This window comes from Urocitellus parryii, chromosome 9 (genome assembly GCF_045843805.1).
Source record: "Urocitellus parryii isolate mUroPar1 chromosome 9, mUroPar1.hap1, whole genome shotgun sequence".
Taxonomy (NCBI): Eukaryota; Metazoa; Chordata; class Mammalia; order Rodentia; family Sciuridae; genus Urocitellus; species Urocitellus parryii.
The window spans coordinates 111,437,671-111,450,234 of record NC_135539.1 but is presented as its reverse complement, the minus strand read 5'-3'; the positions used below and the strand labels follow the sequence as shown (position 1 = coordinate 111,450,234).

Sequence of the window (12,564 nt, the reverse complement as noted above, 5' to 3'; positions counted from 1 at the left end):
TTATTTAGAGACAGGGTCTCCCTGAGTGACTTAGGGCCTCGCTAAATTGCTGAAACTGGCTTTGAATTTAGATCCTACAGCCTCAGCTTCCCAAGCCGCTGGGATTACAGGCGTGCGCCACGACGCCCGGCTTTATTACTGCCTTTTTATGTCACCAACTCCCTCCGGACGGCCACTTCAGCAGTTGGGAAGTCTAAAACAATACACATATACATTTAGAATTCATATATATTCATGCAGGAGGTTTTAGCACTCCAGATTGCAAAGTGCTACTTAATCGCAGACTGTGAAGGCTGGCTGCACTTTGGAACAGATACACAGGGTTTCACAAATCTTCTTCCCGGGCCTTTCTTCCACCCCCTGCCGCGTGCCCCAACCTTGCGCGCAGCAGCCCAAGCTGGCAGCTCAGGACGCGTGCTTCTCGCCTTTAATCACCAGCGACAGCGCTAGGGACACGGAGAAGCGCCCCGCCCCCGTGCGTCAGAGCGTAGTTGCGCAGAGGCGTTTCCCGGGGCGTGCCTCGGTTGCTAGGCGACCATGCCGCTCCCCCTCCCGCCCTGGCGCTCCGTCTCCCTCCTCCCGGTCCTGGCTAGTCGCGAGCGAAGGCGCGCGGAGCTGCAGTGTCTGGCAGAGAATCCCCGGGGAAGCGTCGCGCCCGGGAGGCTGCCTTCACAGCGCAGGTGGACGCGGCCCGCCGAGTCCGCCAACCGCCGCCCCTCCCCCCGCGGGGGGTCCCGAGCTCAAGATGGGAGGCACTGCTCGCGGGCCGGGCCGGAAGGATGCGGGTCCGCCCGGGGCCGGGCTCCCTCCCCAGCAGCGAAGGTAACGGCGCCGCGGGGTAACGGGCTAGGGGTGCCAGAGTGAGCGCTTGGCGCTGGTAGGCGAGGCCGGGTGTCGGGGAGGATCTGAACTGGTGGTCTAGCGAGCCCCCAGCAGGAGGGACGAGGGAAGGGGTCTGATTCCCTCCCTGGACGGGCCCCCTCCCTTCTTTTCCATCAGCGTCCCCCCTCCCGTCCCCTGACCACCGTGAGTGGGGGAGGGGGCTGGAGCGGAGTTAGAGGAAGAATTACGACTCCTGGGTTGTCTCTGAAATCCTAGATCGGTGATATGGCAAGGGACTCCAGAAACCTGGGACTTTTCGTGGCTTTTCTTTTCTTTCTTTCTTTCTTTTTTTCTTTCTTTCTTTCTTTCTTTTTTTTTTTTTTTTTAAGCAAACCTGGGTAGTCTGGGAGCTATACCTTTGAAAAGAGCCCTGTTGCTCAGAGCAGATAACCCAGGGCTGAACTCTTGGGGTTTTGCTATGAGGGGTGCGGTCTAGCTTGGTATTTGAAGGTAACGGACGGTGCAGCGTAAGGCTCTCGCCGGATCCTATTTTAAGATTCTCCACCTTGCATTGTATTTTACGCCTAAGTGGAGAGAAGCCACCCATCCCCACCCCCACCCTCAAACGCCCTCCACCGCATTTGCATGGAGCCTTCTTGTGGTTAATTTGCTGTTAGTAGGAAATCTTCCAAGTGTTTAGCGTCTTTTTCTCAGTAATTGTGGATGCTTTTCCCTGTTTGTCTTATATTTGGTTTCTGTCCGTGAAGCATTTCTCTGTTAAAAATTAGAAATAATTCTATTAAGAATGAGCATTTTTTAAAAGAACATTTCAAAAACATTTGTACTTTTTTTTACCCTTTGTATGTTTTTAATACAGTAATCACATTTAGAACTAATTTTATAAAACAGTTTTTAAGGGTGACTAAAATATTTCAGGATTTTTAAAGGCATTAAAAAAAATTTCCCCCTGCAACAGGGTCATTGTTGTATTATTCATGGTTATATCACATAAAATGATACAGTGAAATGCTGATGTATTTAATTGGAAAATCCATGTTCTTGGTGGCAGATGAAATACATTATTCCAGGGCCATCTTGTGGATTAAATAGATCCTCTCTGTCTTTTGTGTTCCCTTGCAGTAGGGAAGCCACAGTGCTAAAGAACAGAGAAATGATCCTAAATCATTGAGCATTTTGCCTCCCCCATCTACCAGGAAATGAAGTGGGAACAGAGACAAAATTCAGTACATCTTGTAATTTGAAGCACCCCTTTAACTGTCAGCTATAGTATTCACTGTATTTTTCTACTAGTTGGGTAGCTGTAAGCATGTAAGTAAACAAATAAAGAGAAGACAGCTCTAAAAAGCCTTTTTATTTCTTGCAATTAGATCCAAAAGTGTGTAAATGAACTGTTCTTTCCATCAACATGTGGTAAACATGCTCAGAGGAGAAGACAGCCCAGCCAGAGATAAGAGATTAGAATCCATGTCTCAGGCTGAAAAAACAATCACCTCTGTCACACTTTCTTTCTGGTTTTTAGGATTCCTATACAAACTAGCCTTCATTTTCAAGTAGTAAGTTAATTTTTAGTTCCTGTTTTTTTTTTTTTTTTTAGCAATACTCACAACAGGTAATCTGAGTTTTGACCATTTTAAAATGTAAATCTAGAAATGCTATTTTTTATTTTTTAAAAAAAGGAAAAGACAATTTGGGATCATTTGTCAAATGCCCCAGTTTTTTATATCCAATGCCAAAATGCAGTGTAGACACTTATTTCTATTAACTGTTCTTTGTAGCAGGTATGAAGCAGTTAAGACACACATACAATGTTTTAGAAATGTGATTTATATTCTTCTTTACTAACAGATCTTATCTATAATCCTTTTAACTAGATTGGGGGATGGTGTCTATGATACCTTCATGATGATAGATGAAACCAAGTGCCCACCCTGTTCTAATGTACTCTGCAATCCTTCTGAGCCGCCTCCACCCAGAAGACTGCATGTAAGTAAAGGGCGTAATTCTTTGTGTTCTAATTGTCTTGGAAAAGATAAAGTGCTAAATAATACTCAAGGTGTGGTTATGTATCACTGGCAACACAGACTCTTTTGTTGTTGTTGCTTTTGATTTCTTCTGGCTTTGGAAAAACAATTTCTGTGGTCCAGGTTTAGATTTTCAAATTCATTTTGATTTGGAGCCCACCTCTTTGAGTTCCTACTCAGATAAATATATGACACTGGGAAAACGATTTTATTTAGGTGACATTTATTTTAGTAGAGGATAATATAAAGTATCACAAAGGCTCCTTTTAACAAAAACCAAGCAAAAGAAATTGTCTCAGAATTTGTGGATCTGCAGAATTCTTCCTGCAAGATAGAAATGCAGTCCCAGCTTATTAGTATGCTAAAAAGAACCATTTTATAACTCATAAATTAAACTTGAACAATACAACTTGTTTTTTGATGAATTTAATCATTTTAGGAACTGCAGACATTAGCTTTTGATGCTGTTTTATGGAAGATAATGATAGAATTTATTCATTTTTCCTCAGCATACACAGACCAGTAGGCAGAGCAGGGTTTGAACAAGTTTCAAGACAAGGAGAAACTATCCTGTGACTTAAATTGCACATGCCACCTAATGAACATATTGAATACTTGAATTTAATTTGTAACATTTCTCCTTCATGTTTCTGTGTTTAAGACCTGAAAAAAAATGTTGTGTTATGTCCCCCGCCCCCATCAGAGATTGAACCAAGGGCTTCATACATGGTAAGCAGGCAGTGTACCACTGAGCTATATCCAGAGCAATTTTTATTTTGAGACAGGGTCTCACAAAGTTGCCCAGGGTAGCCTTGAGCCTTTGATCCTCCTGCCTCAGCTTCCTGAGTTGCTGGGATTACAGGTGCGCCTCACTATACCTAGTCTGAAATTGTTACTATGTAGCAAAAATTACTTGCATTATTCTTATTCCATTCCAGGTTTTTGCTATTAAAATCAACACTTTCCACCCCTTTCAAGGCTAATAATATTACAAATCATGGGCAAAAATTATTTGGAAGGGTGGTCATCCCATTTCTGGAGTAAACTAGGGTTTCTTTCCATTCTCTGCAGGGTTCATTTCCATTCTCTTCATTTTCTTTCTTTTTAAAAACTTCCAAAAACCAGAAGAACTATGTCTACTTGTGTTGACCATTAGATTTCGTGATGCCAGTACTAGATCACTGTTGGATGCTGATTACAGATGAGTTGGTGTGTAAACATATGATTTCAGTTTAACATCAATTCAGGGTTGATCCATGCTGATAACCTTCCAGTAGGTCACTTAAATTATATGTTTCAAAATCAAAATGAATTTTTTATTGCACGGTGTTCAGAGTAACAGTTTTGGGAAGCATAGATTTTTAGATTCTAATGCAATGGTATCTTTACAAATTTTACTAAAAAAAAAAAAAAAGTTTGACCTCTTGGTGACACTTATAGTTCATTGTGCTATGACTTTATCCTGCCCTCCTATTGCTCTTTACACAAAGACTTTTAGCTTTGTCATTTATTCTAGATGCTCTTACATATTCATTATAAACTAAATCATTGACTTAAAGGTTGTTACTGGGTTAAATTCTGTGTTGCAGGGATATAGATAGGGTCAGGAGGTAGGTAAAGGATAGGTTTTTTATATCTGGATGAGAAGACTATTCCTCTGAATTATCAACAAGATTTTTAAGACTCAAATAATGCAGTAGAAGATTGTATCTGAAACATTGAAATTCACAGTGTATATGAGGCATTGTTAAGAAATAAAGTATGGCCAGGCTTAGTGGCACACATCTATAATCCCAGCGATTTAGGAGGCTGAGGCAGGAAAAATCACAAGTTTGAGGCAAGCCCAGATTATTTAGCAAGACCCTGTCTCAAAATAACATAAAACAGACACTGGAGGTGTGGGTGAGTGGTAAAGTAACTGTGGATTCAATTCCCAATGTGGGAGGATAGAAAAGGAGGGAGGCAAGAAAGAGAGAGTGAGTGAGTGAGAGAGAGAGAGAAAGAAAGAAAACATGGTAAATCTGGATCTCTGGAAATAATTACATGGTATCAAAATATTTTCTTATTATGATTATAACCTTAGACCGGGATTTTTTATAATTATTACATGTTAACATGTGGACACTGTAGATTCTCTGAGAACAGTGGAAGGAAGGTTTTATTTATAGCACAGAAGACTTGATATATAATTAATTCAGGCCAGTATTTGAATTATTTACAGGAAAGGAGAGAAAGATAAGGAAAGAACCACTCCCCCTGTGTGGAAAAATTCCTTCCTGGAATTCTGCAGGTTTGCTGGAAATGCAAACCTCTATACTCCGTAGTGGACTACACCCTGGGTAGTAAGTTCTGTTCTGGAAGCCACACCTTAAGAGAGACATAAAGTACAGCCCATAAAAATAATGTGAACAGAGTATTAAAGAAACCCAACACATGGCGGGCAAGGTGAGAATAGTTGAAGGAGATGATGAACTTGCAGAAGAATGGTGGGGTCAGGGATACAGCAGCCATTTTTAGGTATTCCAAGGGTTCTTACATGAAATTTGGATACTTCTGTATTTTTCCTGAGGGCAAAGTAAGGCTTATTTGCAGAAAGAGATTGATTCTCCCTTTAAGGTAAAACCATGAGTCAGGAAATCCCAATGACATCCTTCATCTTATGGTAATAGTTCTATGGTAGTTAAATTTCTATTAGATTTCTATTCTTATTAACATACTGTGCCTGAGACACCCTCTCTTATCACAAACAAATGAAGACCTCCAGAGCCAGCTCAAGGCAAGGGCAGTCTTATATGTAGGCAGAGTAGGTGAAATTTCCAGGGATGGACCCTGGACCACAAATACCTTTCCTACCAGCTTGTCATTGATGACTGCAGTTCTTAGGCATTCTTTGGGGTTAAGGCATTGTTTTCCATTAGAGTTCAACTATCACTGGAGAGGTAGCACATTAAATTGTATAGCAAGTTGAAAGCAGGCTTTGTGCCAGGGAGAAAGTGGGTGAGATGTTTCATGAGGAGGCCTGTTGAGTGGGCCCACATTGGGCAGAAGCTGTATTTAGATGCTTAGTGGAGGGAGACTGAGATTGAGGAAGCCACCACAGAGAAATCATTAGGGAATAGGGGAGAGTGTAGGAATTTAAATCTTATTATATTGAAAATTTTGCCTAATCATAACTAGTATTTTGAACATGCTTTCCAGTTTGTGAGGGTCTTTCACATGTATTATTGATTATAGTTTGATCCACACAACATCCTGCAATTAGGTATTATTATTCATGTTATATAGATAAAAAAAAAAAAAGATGAAGAACAGTTCAAGTAACCTGTCCAGAGACCTACAGCTCTTAAGTACTATAGCCAGTACCCAAACCTGGGCCTTCTAACTTCATTCTTTAGAATATGTTCCAAAAGCTATAGCAGTGAATATTTAGGTACATTAAAATTGGGTAGTGAAAATTTTAAGGAAAATAGGCAAAGATGGTGTGCAGATGTTCATTTTCTGTTATGTAAATCTAACTTGAACCAAATGATTATAATTCTTTCCTCATTCAGCCAAATTTATTCCCTAATACATAGTAGTTCTGTAAGGAAAAAAAAAATCTGTTTTTTAGCATAGGTGCTAAGTTGTAAACTCTGAGTGTTCCAGTGAATACTGGATGGGTGGCTGTGAACCTCTTCTGTTTTTTCATCCCTACAAACAGGAATAGTTGTTTGACATAATTACTGATAAAAAGGATGTTGCATTGCATTTGTCTTAGCAGGTTATTGGGACTCTGTCTACAGGCCTATTTGTTTTCTTTTCTATTTTAGTATCAGAAAAACCACAGCGTGCCCATGTCTGGCCTCTTTAAAGCTAAATGCCAAATTGTGGCCATAATCAAACTGGTTGCTTCAGTTTTGTTTTAAGATTTTATGATAGTTCATGTAACTCTTAAGTACTCTATAAATATTGAGATTGATTAAATTATTTTTAAAGGACCAGGAAGGGACTAAGTCCTGCTTTTATAACTAGATCAGGGGCTATTTGACGTATGCCAACACTGAAAATTTTTATCCTTTTTTGTTATTTGGGTTTTCATTTTTGTATCATTTCTTTTTTTAGTTTTGGTAATATATAACTTTTGGTTTACTTAGGTTAAGTTAAAATTCAAATTTTTTAAATGTTTGATTACTTTTTAACTTATATTTGTGGAGATTTTTAACAAGTTTAGAGCTTCTCTGGAATTTTTGTCTTTGATACTGGAGGTCCCCTGAAATAGTCAGATTAGGGTCCATTGGAAAAAACAGACGTTCTTTTAAGTATCGCACACTTTTTTTTTTTTTAAACAATAGATTTTTTTTCTTTATTCCTAGCTCATTAATATATCTGAACAATTTTGTTTTTTCCCTTAAATATTTATATTTAAGGTATACATCATGATTTTTGTTGTTGTTGTTGTTGTTGTTTATTGGATGTTGGGGATTAAACCCATGGGTGCTTAGCCACTATGCCATATCCCCAACCCTTTCTCTTTTATTTTTTAGTTTGAGACAGAGTCCTATTAAGTTGTTTGGGCTTTGTTAAGTTCCTGAGGCTGACCTTGAACTTGAGATTTTCCTGCCTCAGCCTCTGGAGTCTCTGGGATTACAGGCATGAGCTTCCACACCCAACTAGGATAAGAAATGGTTATGCACTCAAGCCAGTTAGCATATTCATCAGCTCACAGTTACCCTTTTTATCTAACTATTAATTATTTTTAGGTGTTTGGCTATTTTTGCTTTTGCTTTTGTTTTCCTTAGTCATATTTCAAAGAATCTTGTTTCAATTCACAGAATCCTATTTTAATTCAGAGAAATAAGTAGAACTTTTTTCTCTGGGATATTGTTCCTTCCAAGAAAAGTGTAAGCAAATTGAGGTAAAAGAGTAGTACTGCTTTATCTCAAAGGCACTTGGAAAAAGCTCTTCAGGGGCCTCGGATTCTTGGTTATTTATCAGCTACATTGAAAGTTGGCCCAGATGGTTTCAAGAGTTAGAATTTTCATGACTTCATGTGCTGATAGAAGGCTGCAGTAATGTATTTGAGGACCTGGGGGTTGATGAGGAGGCTAGGTCAGAACCATAAAGATACTTGAAATAATTAGTACATAATATTAAACAGTATATATATAATCAAGGGCGAATCATGTGGGTATAGGCTGCAGTTAAATCATGAAGTTAATTATTATGGGCTTGAAGTAGTTCTAAGTGAAAGAGTGCACTTAAATTGAGTCTGAAGGAGTAGAGGATGAGAGTGAATGTGGGGAGGGGTGAAAAGATTCTCAGGATAAGACAGACCTATGAGAAAGAACCTAGCATGCCAAGGGATGGGAAGACAATCATCCTGTCTTGAGCAAAGCAAGGCATATATAAGGATTAGGGTGGACTTAATCTTCAGGGAGTCAGGATTAATTAGGAGACCCTTGCTTTGCTCATTGTATCCTTTCTGTGTCATTTTAACCTTAAAACTAACACAATTGGACATATTTTGATGTTCTTAGGTCAGAGGGAAGATCCCTTCCTCTTACTAGTGTCTGTAACATTGTATTCATTTTCTCCTTTACAGATCACTACTGAGCATTTAACAAGAGAGCATCCTCAGCACTTTATGAATGGAGGTGAGATAAAAGTAGAACAGCTGTTTCAAGAATTTGGTAGCAGCAAATCTGGTACTCTTCAGTCAGATGGCATCACCGACTCTGAAAAATGCTCTCCCATTGTTTCTCAAGGGAAAAGTTCAGATAGCTTAAATATAATTAAATCCAGCAGTTCATCCAAAGCACCCAAAGTGGTACCTCTGACCCCTGAGCAAGCGCTGAAGCAGTACAAACATCACCTCACTGCTTATGAGAAGCTGGAAATCATCAATTACCCAGAAATTTATTTTGTTGGTCCAAATGCCAAGAAAAGACATGGAGTTGTTGGTGGTCCCAATAATGGGGGATATGATGATGCTGATGGGGCCTATATTCATGTCCCTCGAGACCATCTAGCTTATCGGTATGAGGTGCTGAAAATTATTGGCAAGGGGAGTTTTGGGCAAGTAGCTCGGGTCTATGATCACAAACTTCGACAGTATGTGGCCCTGAAAATGGTGCGCAATGAAAAGCGCTTTCATCGTCAAGCAGCTGAGGAGATCCGGATTTTAGAGCATCTTAAAAAACAGGATAAAACTGGTAGCATGAATGTTATCCACATGTTGGAAAGTTTCACGTTCCGGAACCATGTTTGCATGGCCTTTGAATTGCTGAGCATAGACCTTTATGAGCTAATTAAAAAAAATAAATTTCAAGGCTTTAGTGTCCAGTTGGTACGCAAATTTGCCCAATCTATCTTGCAATCCTTGGATGCTCTTCACAAAAATAAGATCATTCACTGCGACCTGAAACCAGAAAACATTCTTCTGAAACACCACGGGCGCAGTGCAACTAAAGTCATTGACTTTGGGTCCAGTTGTTTTGAGTACCAGAAACTTTACACATATATCCAGTCTCGTTTCTACAGAGCTCCAGAGATCATCTTAGGGTGCCGCTATAGCACGCCTATTGATATATGGAGTTTTGGCTGCATCCTTGCAGAACTTTTAACAGGACAACCTCTGTTCCCTGGAGAGGATGAAGGAGATCAGTTGGCTTGCATGATGGAGCTTCTAGGAATGCCACCACCAAAACTTTTAGAGCAATCCAAACGTGCCAAGTACTTTATTAACTCTAAGGGCCTACCTCGCTACTGCTCTGTGACTACTCAGGCAGATGGGAGGGTTATACTTGTGGGGGGTCGCTCACGTAGGGGTAAAAAGCGGGGTCCCCCAGGTAGCAGAGACTGGGGGACAGCACTGAAAGGGTGTGATGACTACTTGTTTATAGAATTCCTGAAAAGATGTCTTCATTGGGACCCCTCTGCCCGCCTGACCCCAGCTCAAGCATTAAGACACCCTTGGATTAGCAAGTCTGTGCCCAGACCTCTCACCATTGAAAAGGTGTCAGGGAAACGAGTAGTTAATCCTACAAATGCTTTCCAGGGACTAGGTTCCAAGCTGCCTCCAGTTGTTGGAATTGCCAGTAAGCTTAAAGCTAACTTAATGTCAGAAACCAGTGGTGGTATACCTCTGTGCAGCGTGTTGCCAAAACTGATTAGCTAACGGACAGTTCAGAGATGCATATGTATGTATTTTAATATTTTGCAAACCTGCAAATGGAAAACAGTGCAAGCCCATTGGTGGATATGTTTTTGTTAGACTAGACTTCTTTTTTTTTAACAAGACAAAACATTTTTATATGACTATAAAAGAACTCTTCAAGGGCTAATTACCTAACCAGCTTGTATTGGCCATCTGGAATATACATTAAATGACTTTTTATAGGTCAATGCATCTTTCTTATTATCATCAGATGTACTTCAACCTTGTATATTCTATTGGGTTTGAATCTCTTTCTTCCAAGATGGATGGGATACCAAAAATATATGCTCACTACTCCTCTCCTATTTCCCTCAGCATCTATTTTGGAGGGGTAATATGGGAAGTTGTGGTAGTTGTAGATGAGATGCAAAGCTAGATCTCTTGCTCCAGCAGGCCATTCTGTGGGCTTATTCTAAGTGAAGGGGCTCACAGCAGAATGTGAGGTGAGGGAGCACCTCAAAGCTATTGGTCACCTGTACAATTGATGTCATTGTTTTTCACTTCCCATTATGCACAGTATTTTTTATTTATGTTATTATTGCTATTATTTTGCCTCAGCTTTGTTCCTGGACACTTACAGACGTTTCATCACCTTACCAAAAAACCTTGTAGGTTACTGCTGGGGTTTGAATAAGTCTTCCCCAAAGGCCTGTGTATTGAAGGCTTGGTCCCGGCCCTCAGTTCTCTTGGGAGGTATAGAACCTTTAAGAAGTGGGTCCTAGTGGAAGGTTTTCAAGTCCATTGGGCACTTGACCTTGAAGGGAATTGTGGGACCCTCGTTTCTTTCTCTTCCTCTTTGATTCTCAGGCATTAGGTGAACGGCTTTGCTCTGCCACCACAATGTTATTCCCACCACAATGGCCACTGCAGACCCAAAGCAATGAGGCCAATTGGTCATGGAGTGGAACCTTCAAACTGTGAGCCAAAATAAACCTTTTCTCTTTATAAAAAATTGATTTATCTCAGGTATTTGTTATAGTAATAGAAAGCTGACTTACACAGGGCCCCATTTTAACGCCAAGTCATATACATTATTTCTCCCCCATCTCCAAGGAAGATAAAGCAACTTCTTTGCCCCCAGCTACCTCCAAATGTTAAAGGTAGAATCAGCATGAAAACTGCAATTTCCTAACTCCTTGATCGTCTGTGGTCTAGCTGCTTGCTGGATTTTTGTGGATTCCTGTCCTTGTGAAACAGACCTCTGTTAGGTAAACTCGCTACAGTTTAAATGTTTTCCTTCTCTCTTTCCAGCCACGTACCACCTTAATATGCCACATTTTTCCACTTTCATTTTGAGCTGGGCACCTTCCTAGATTCTGAGCAGACTTCAGTTATATGATGAAAATTGTTTAAAAAATCCAGAAACTTGTGATAAGGCAGTTTCCCCTTTGTTTCTCCTAATTGCATATTCTTCAACAGGCTTTCTTTTTCTCTGCTAAGATTGAAAGTTAAACAGTGAAGGCTGGTAATACAACTAATTGCTGGCCAAATGGCTTACTGGACCTGGAGAGCTTGTTGGGAGGTTCTAGCAGAGGAGCACAGCTACTCATATACCCTTGACTGAATAAAGGTCTTTCTCTATCAAGGAACTTTGTCCTCTTTGAGCACACAGCTTTGGGAGAGATGCTGATAACCTTTCCCCAAAAAGAAAGATATAAGAGATTGAACAGGTCAACTTAAAGAAGACATGAGCACAGTAGATTTCTGGAGTGGTGAGGGAGGACGAGGACATCTGCCTAGCCAGCCAGATCAGCTGAATCAACCCCGGTGATCGATGGGGTGACAGATTTCGCAGCCAGATCACCCTAAAATCCCCGAATGGCTTCCTGGAAAGGTGGAGAACTAAATAACTCACTCAATGCTACTGATTATTTTTATTTTTCCTGTTCATTCCTCTACTTCTGTGCTCCTCAAGAATGAAAGTATCTCCAAGTTCTGTCCTCAGTGTGTGTTCTTAGAGCATAACAGTTCTCAGAATGACCTCATTCAGTTTTTATTCTAGAATCTAGTATCTGAAAACTCCATAAGATTGGAAGGAGGCTTCTTTATTGGATGACACAGTAACCAGAAGGGAAGAAAAATAGCTATGGGCACATTATTTAAGGAACTTTGACCTTAGCCACATTATTCCTGGCTGCTTCAATGCAGATGTGGACAGTGAGAACAGAGACCTCAGCCTCTTCCAAAGGAGGAAGTCTTGATACTTTTGGTGACGGAAGAGCTGGATTATTTAAAAACCTTAATGATCATGTTTACTCCTGGTTTACAGAAGGCAAAGGAATAGACAACTCCTTTAGAGCCTTCTAACTTCTGCTGAATTCTCTAACTTGCTGGAGAAGTTGGAGAGTCTCCCGCATTATCTAGGCAGAGCATATGTTGAGGTTGTTTTGCTTGGTGTTATCAGAGTGGGAGACCTGCTCTCACAAACGGCTAAAAGGATTGCTGCCCCAAATGACGCACAGTAGATTTCTGTGTTGGAGTTTCTGTGAGCAATCTCCATGGTTA

The 12,564-nt window shown here is 40.5% G+C and overlaps 1 protein-coding gene across 1 annotated transcript; it reads left to right on the top strand.

The window, feature by feature from the left end:
- The first annotated feature begins 613 nt into the window (after positions 1-613).
- On the top strand, positions 614-10,998 carry Dyrk3 (dual specificity tyrosine phosphorylation regulated kinase 3). The gene is made up of 3 exons (XM_026387471.2): positions 614-822; positions 2,715-2,826; positions 8,446-10,998. Exons 1-3 carry the CDS (start codon positions 746-748, stop codon positions 10,018-10,020), a joined length of 1,764 nt encoding a protein of 587 aa, XP_026243256.2. The 5' UTR covers positions 614-745; the 3' UTR covers positions 10,021-10,998.
- Positions 10,999-12,564: the final 1,566 nt, after the last annotated feature.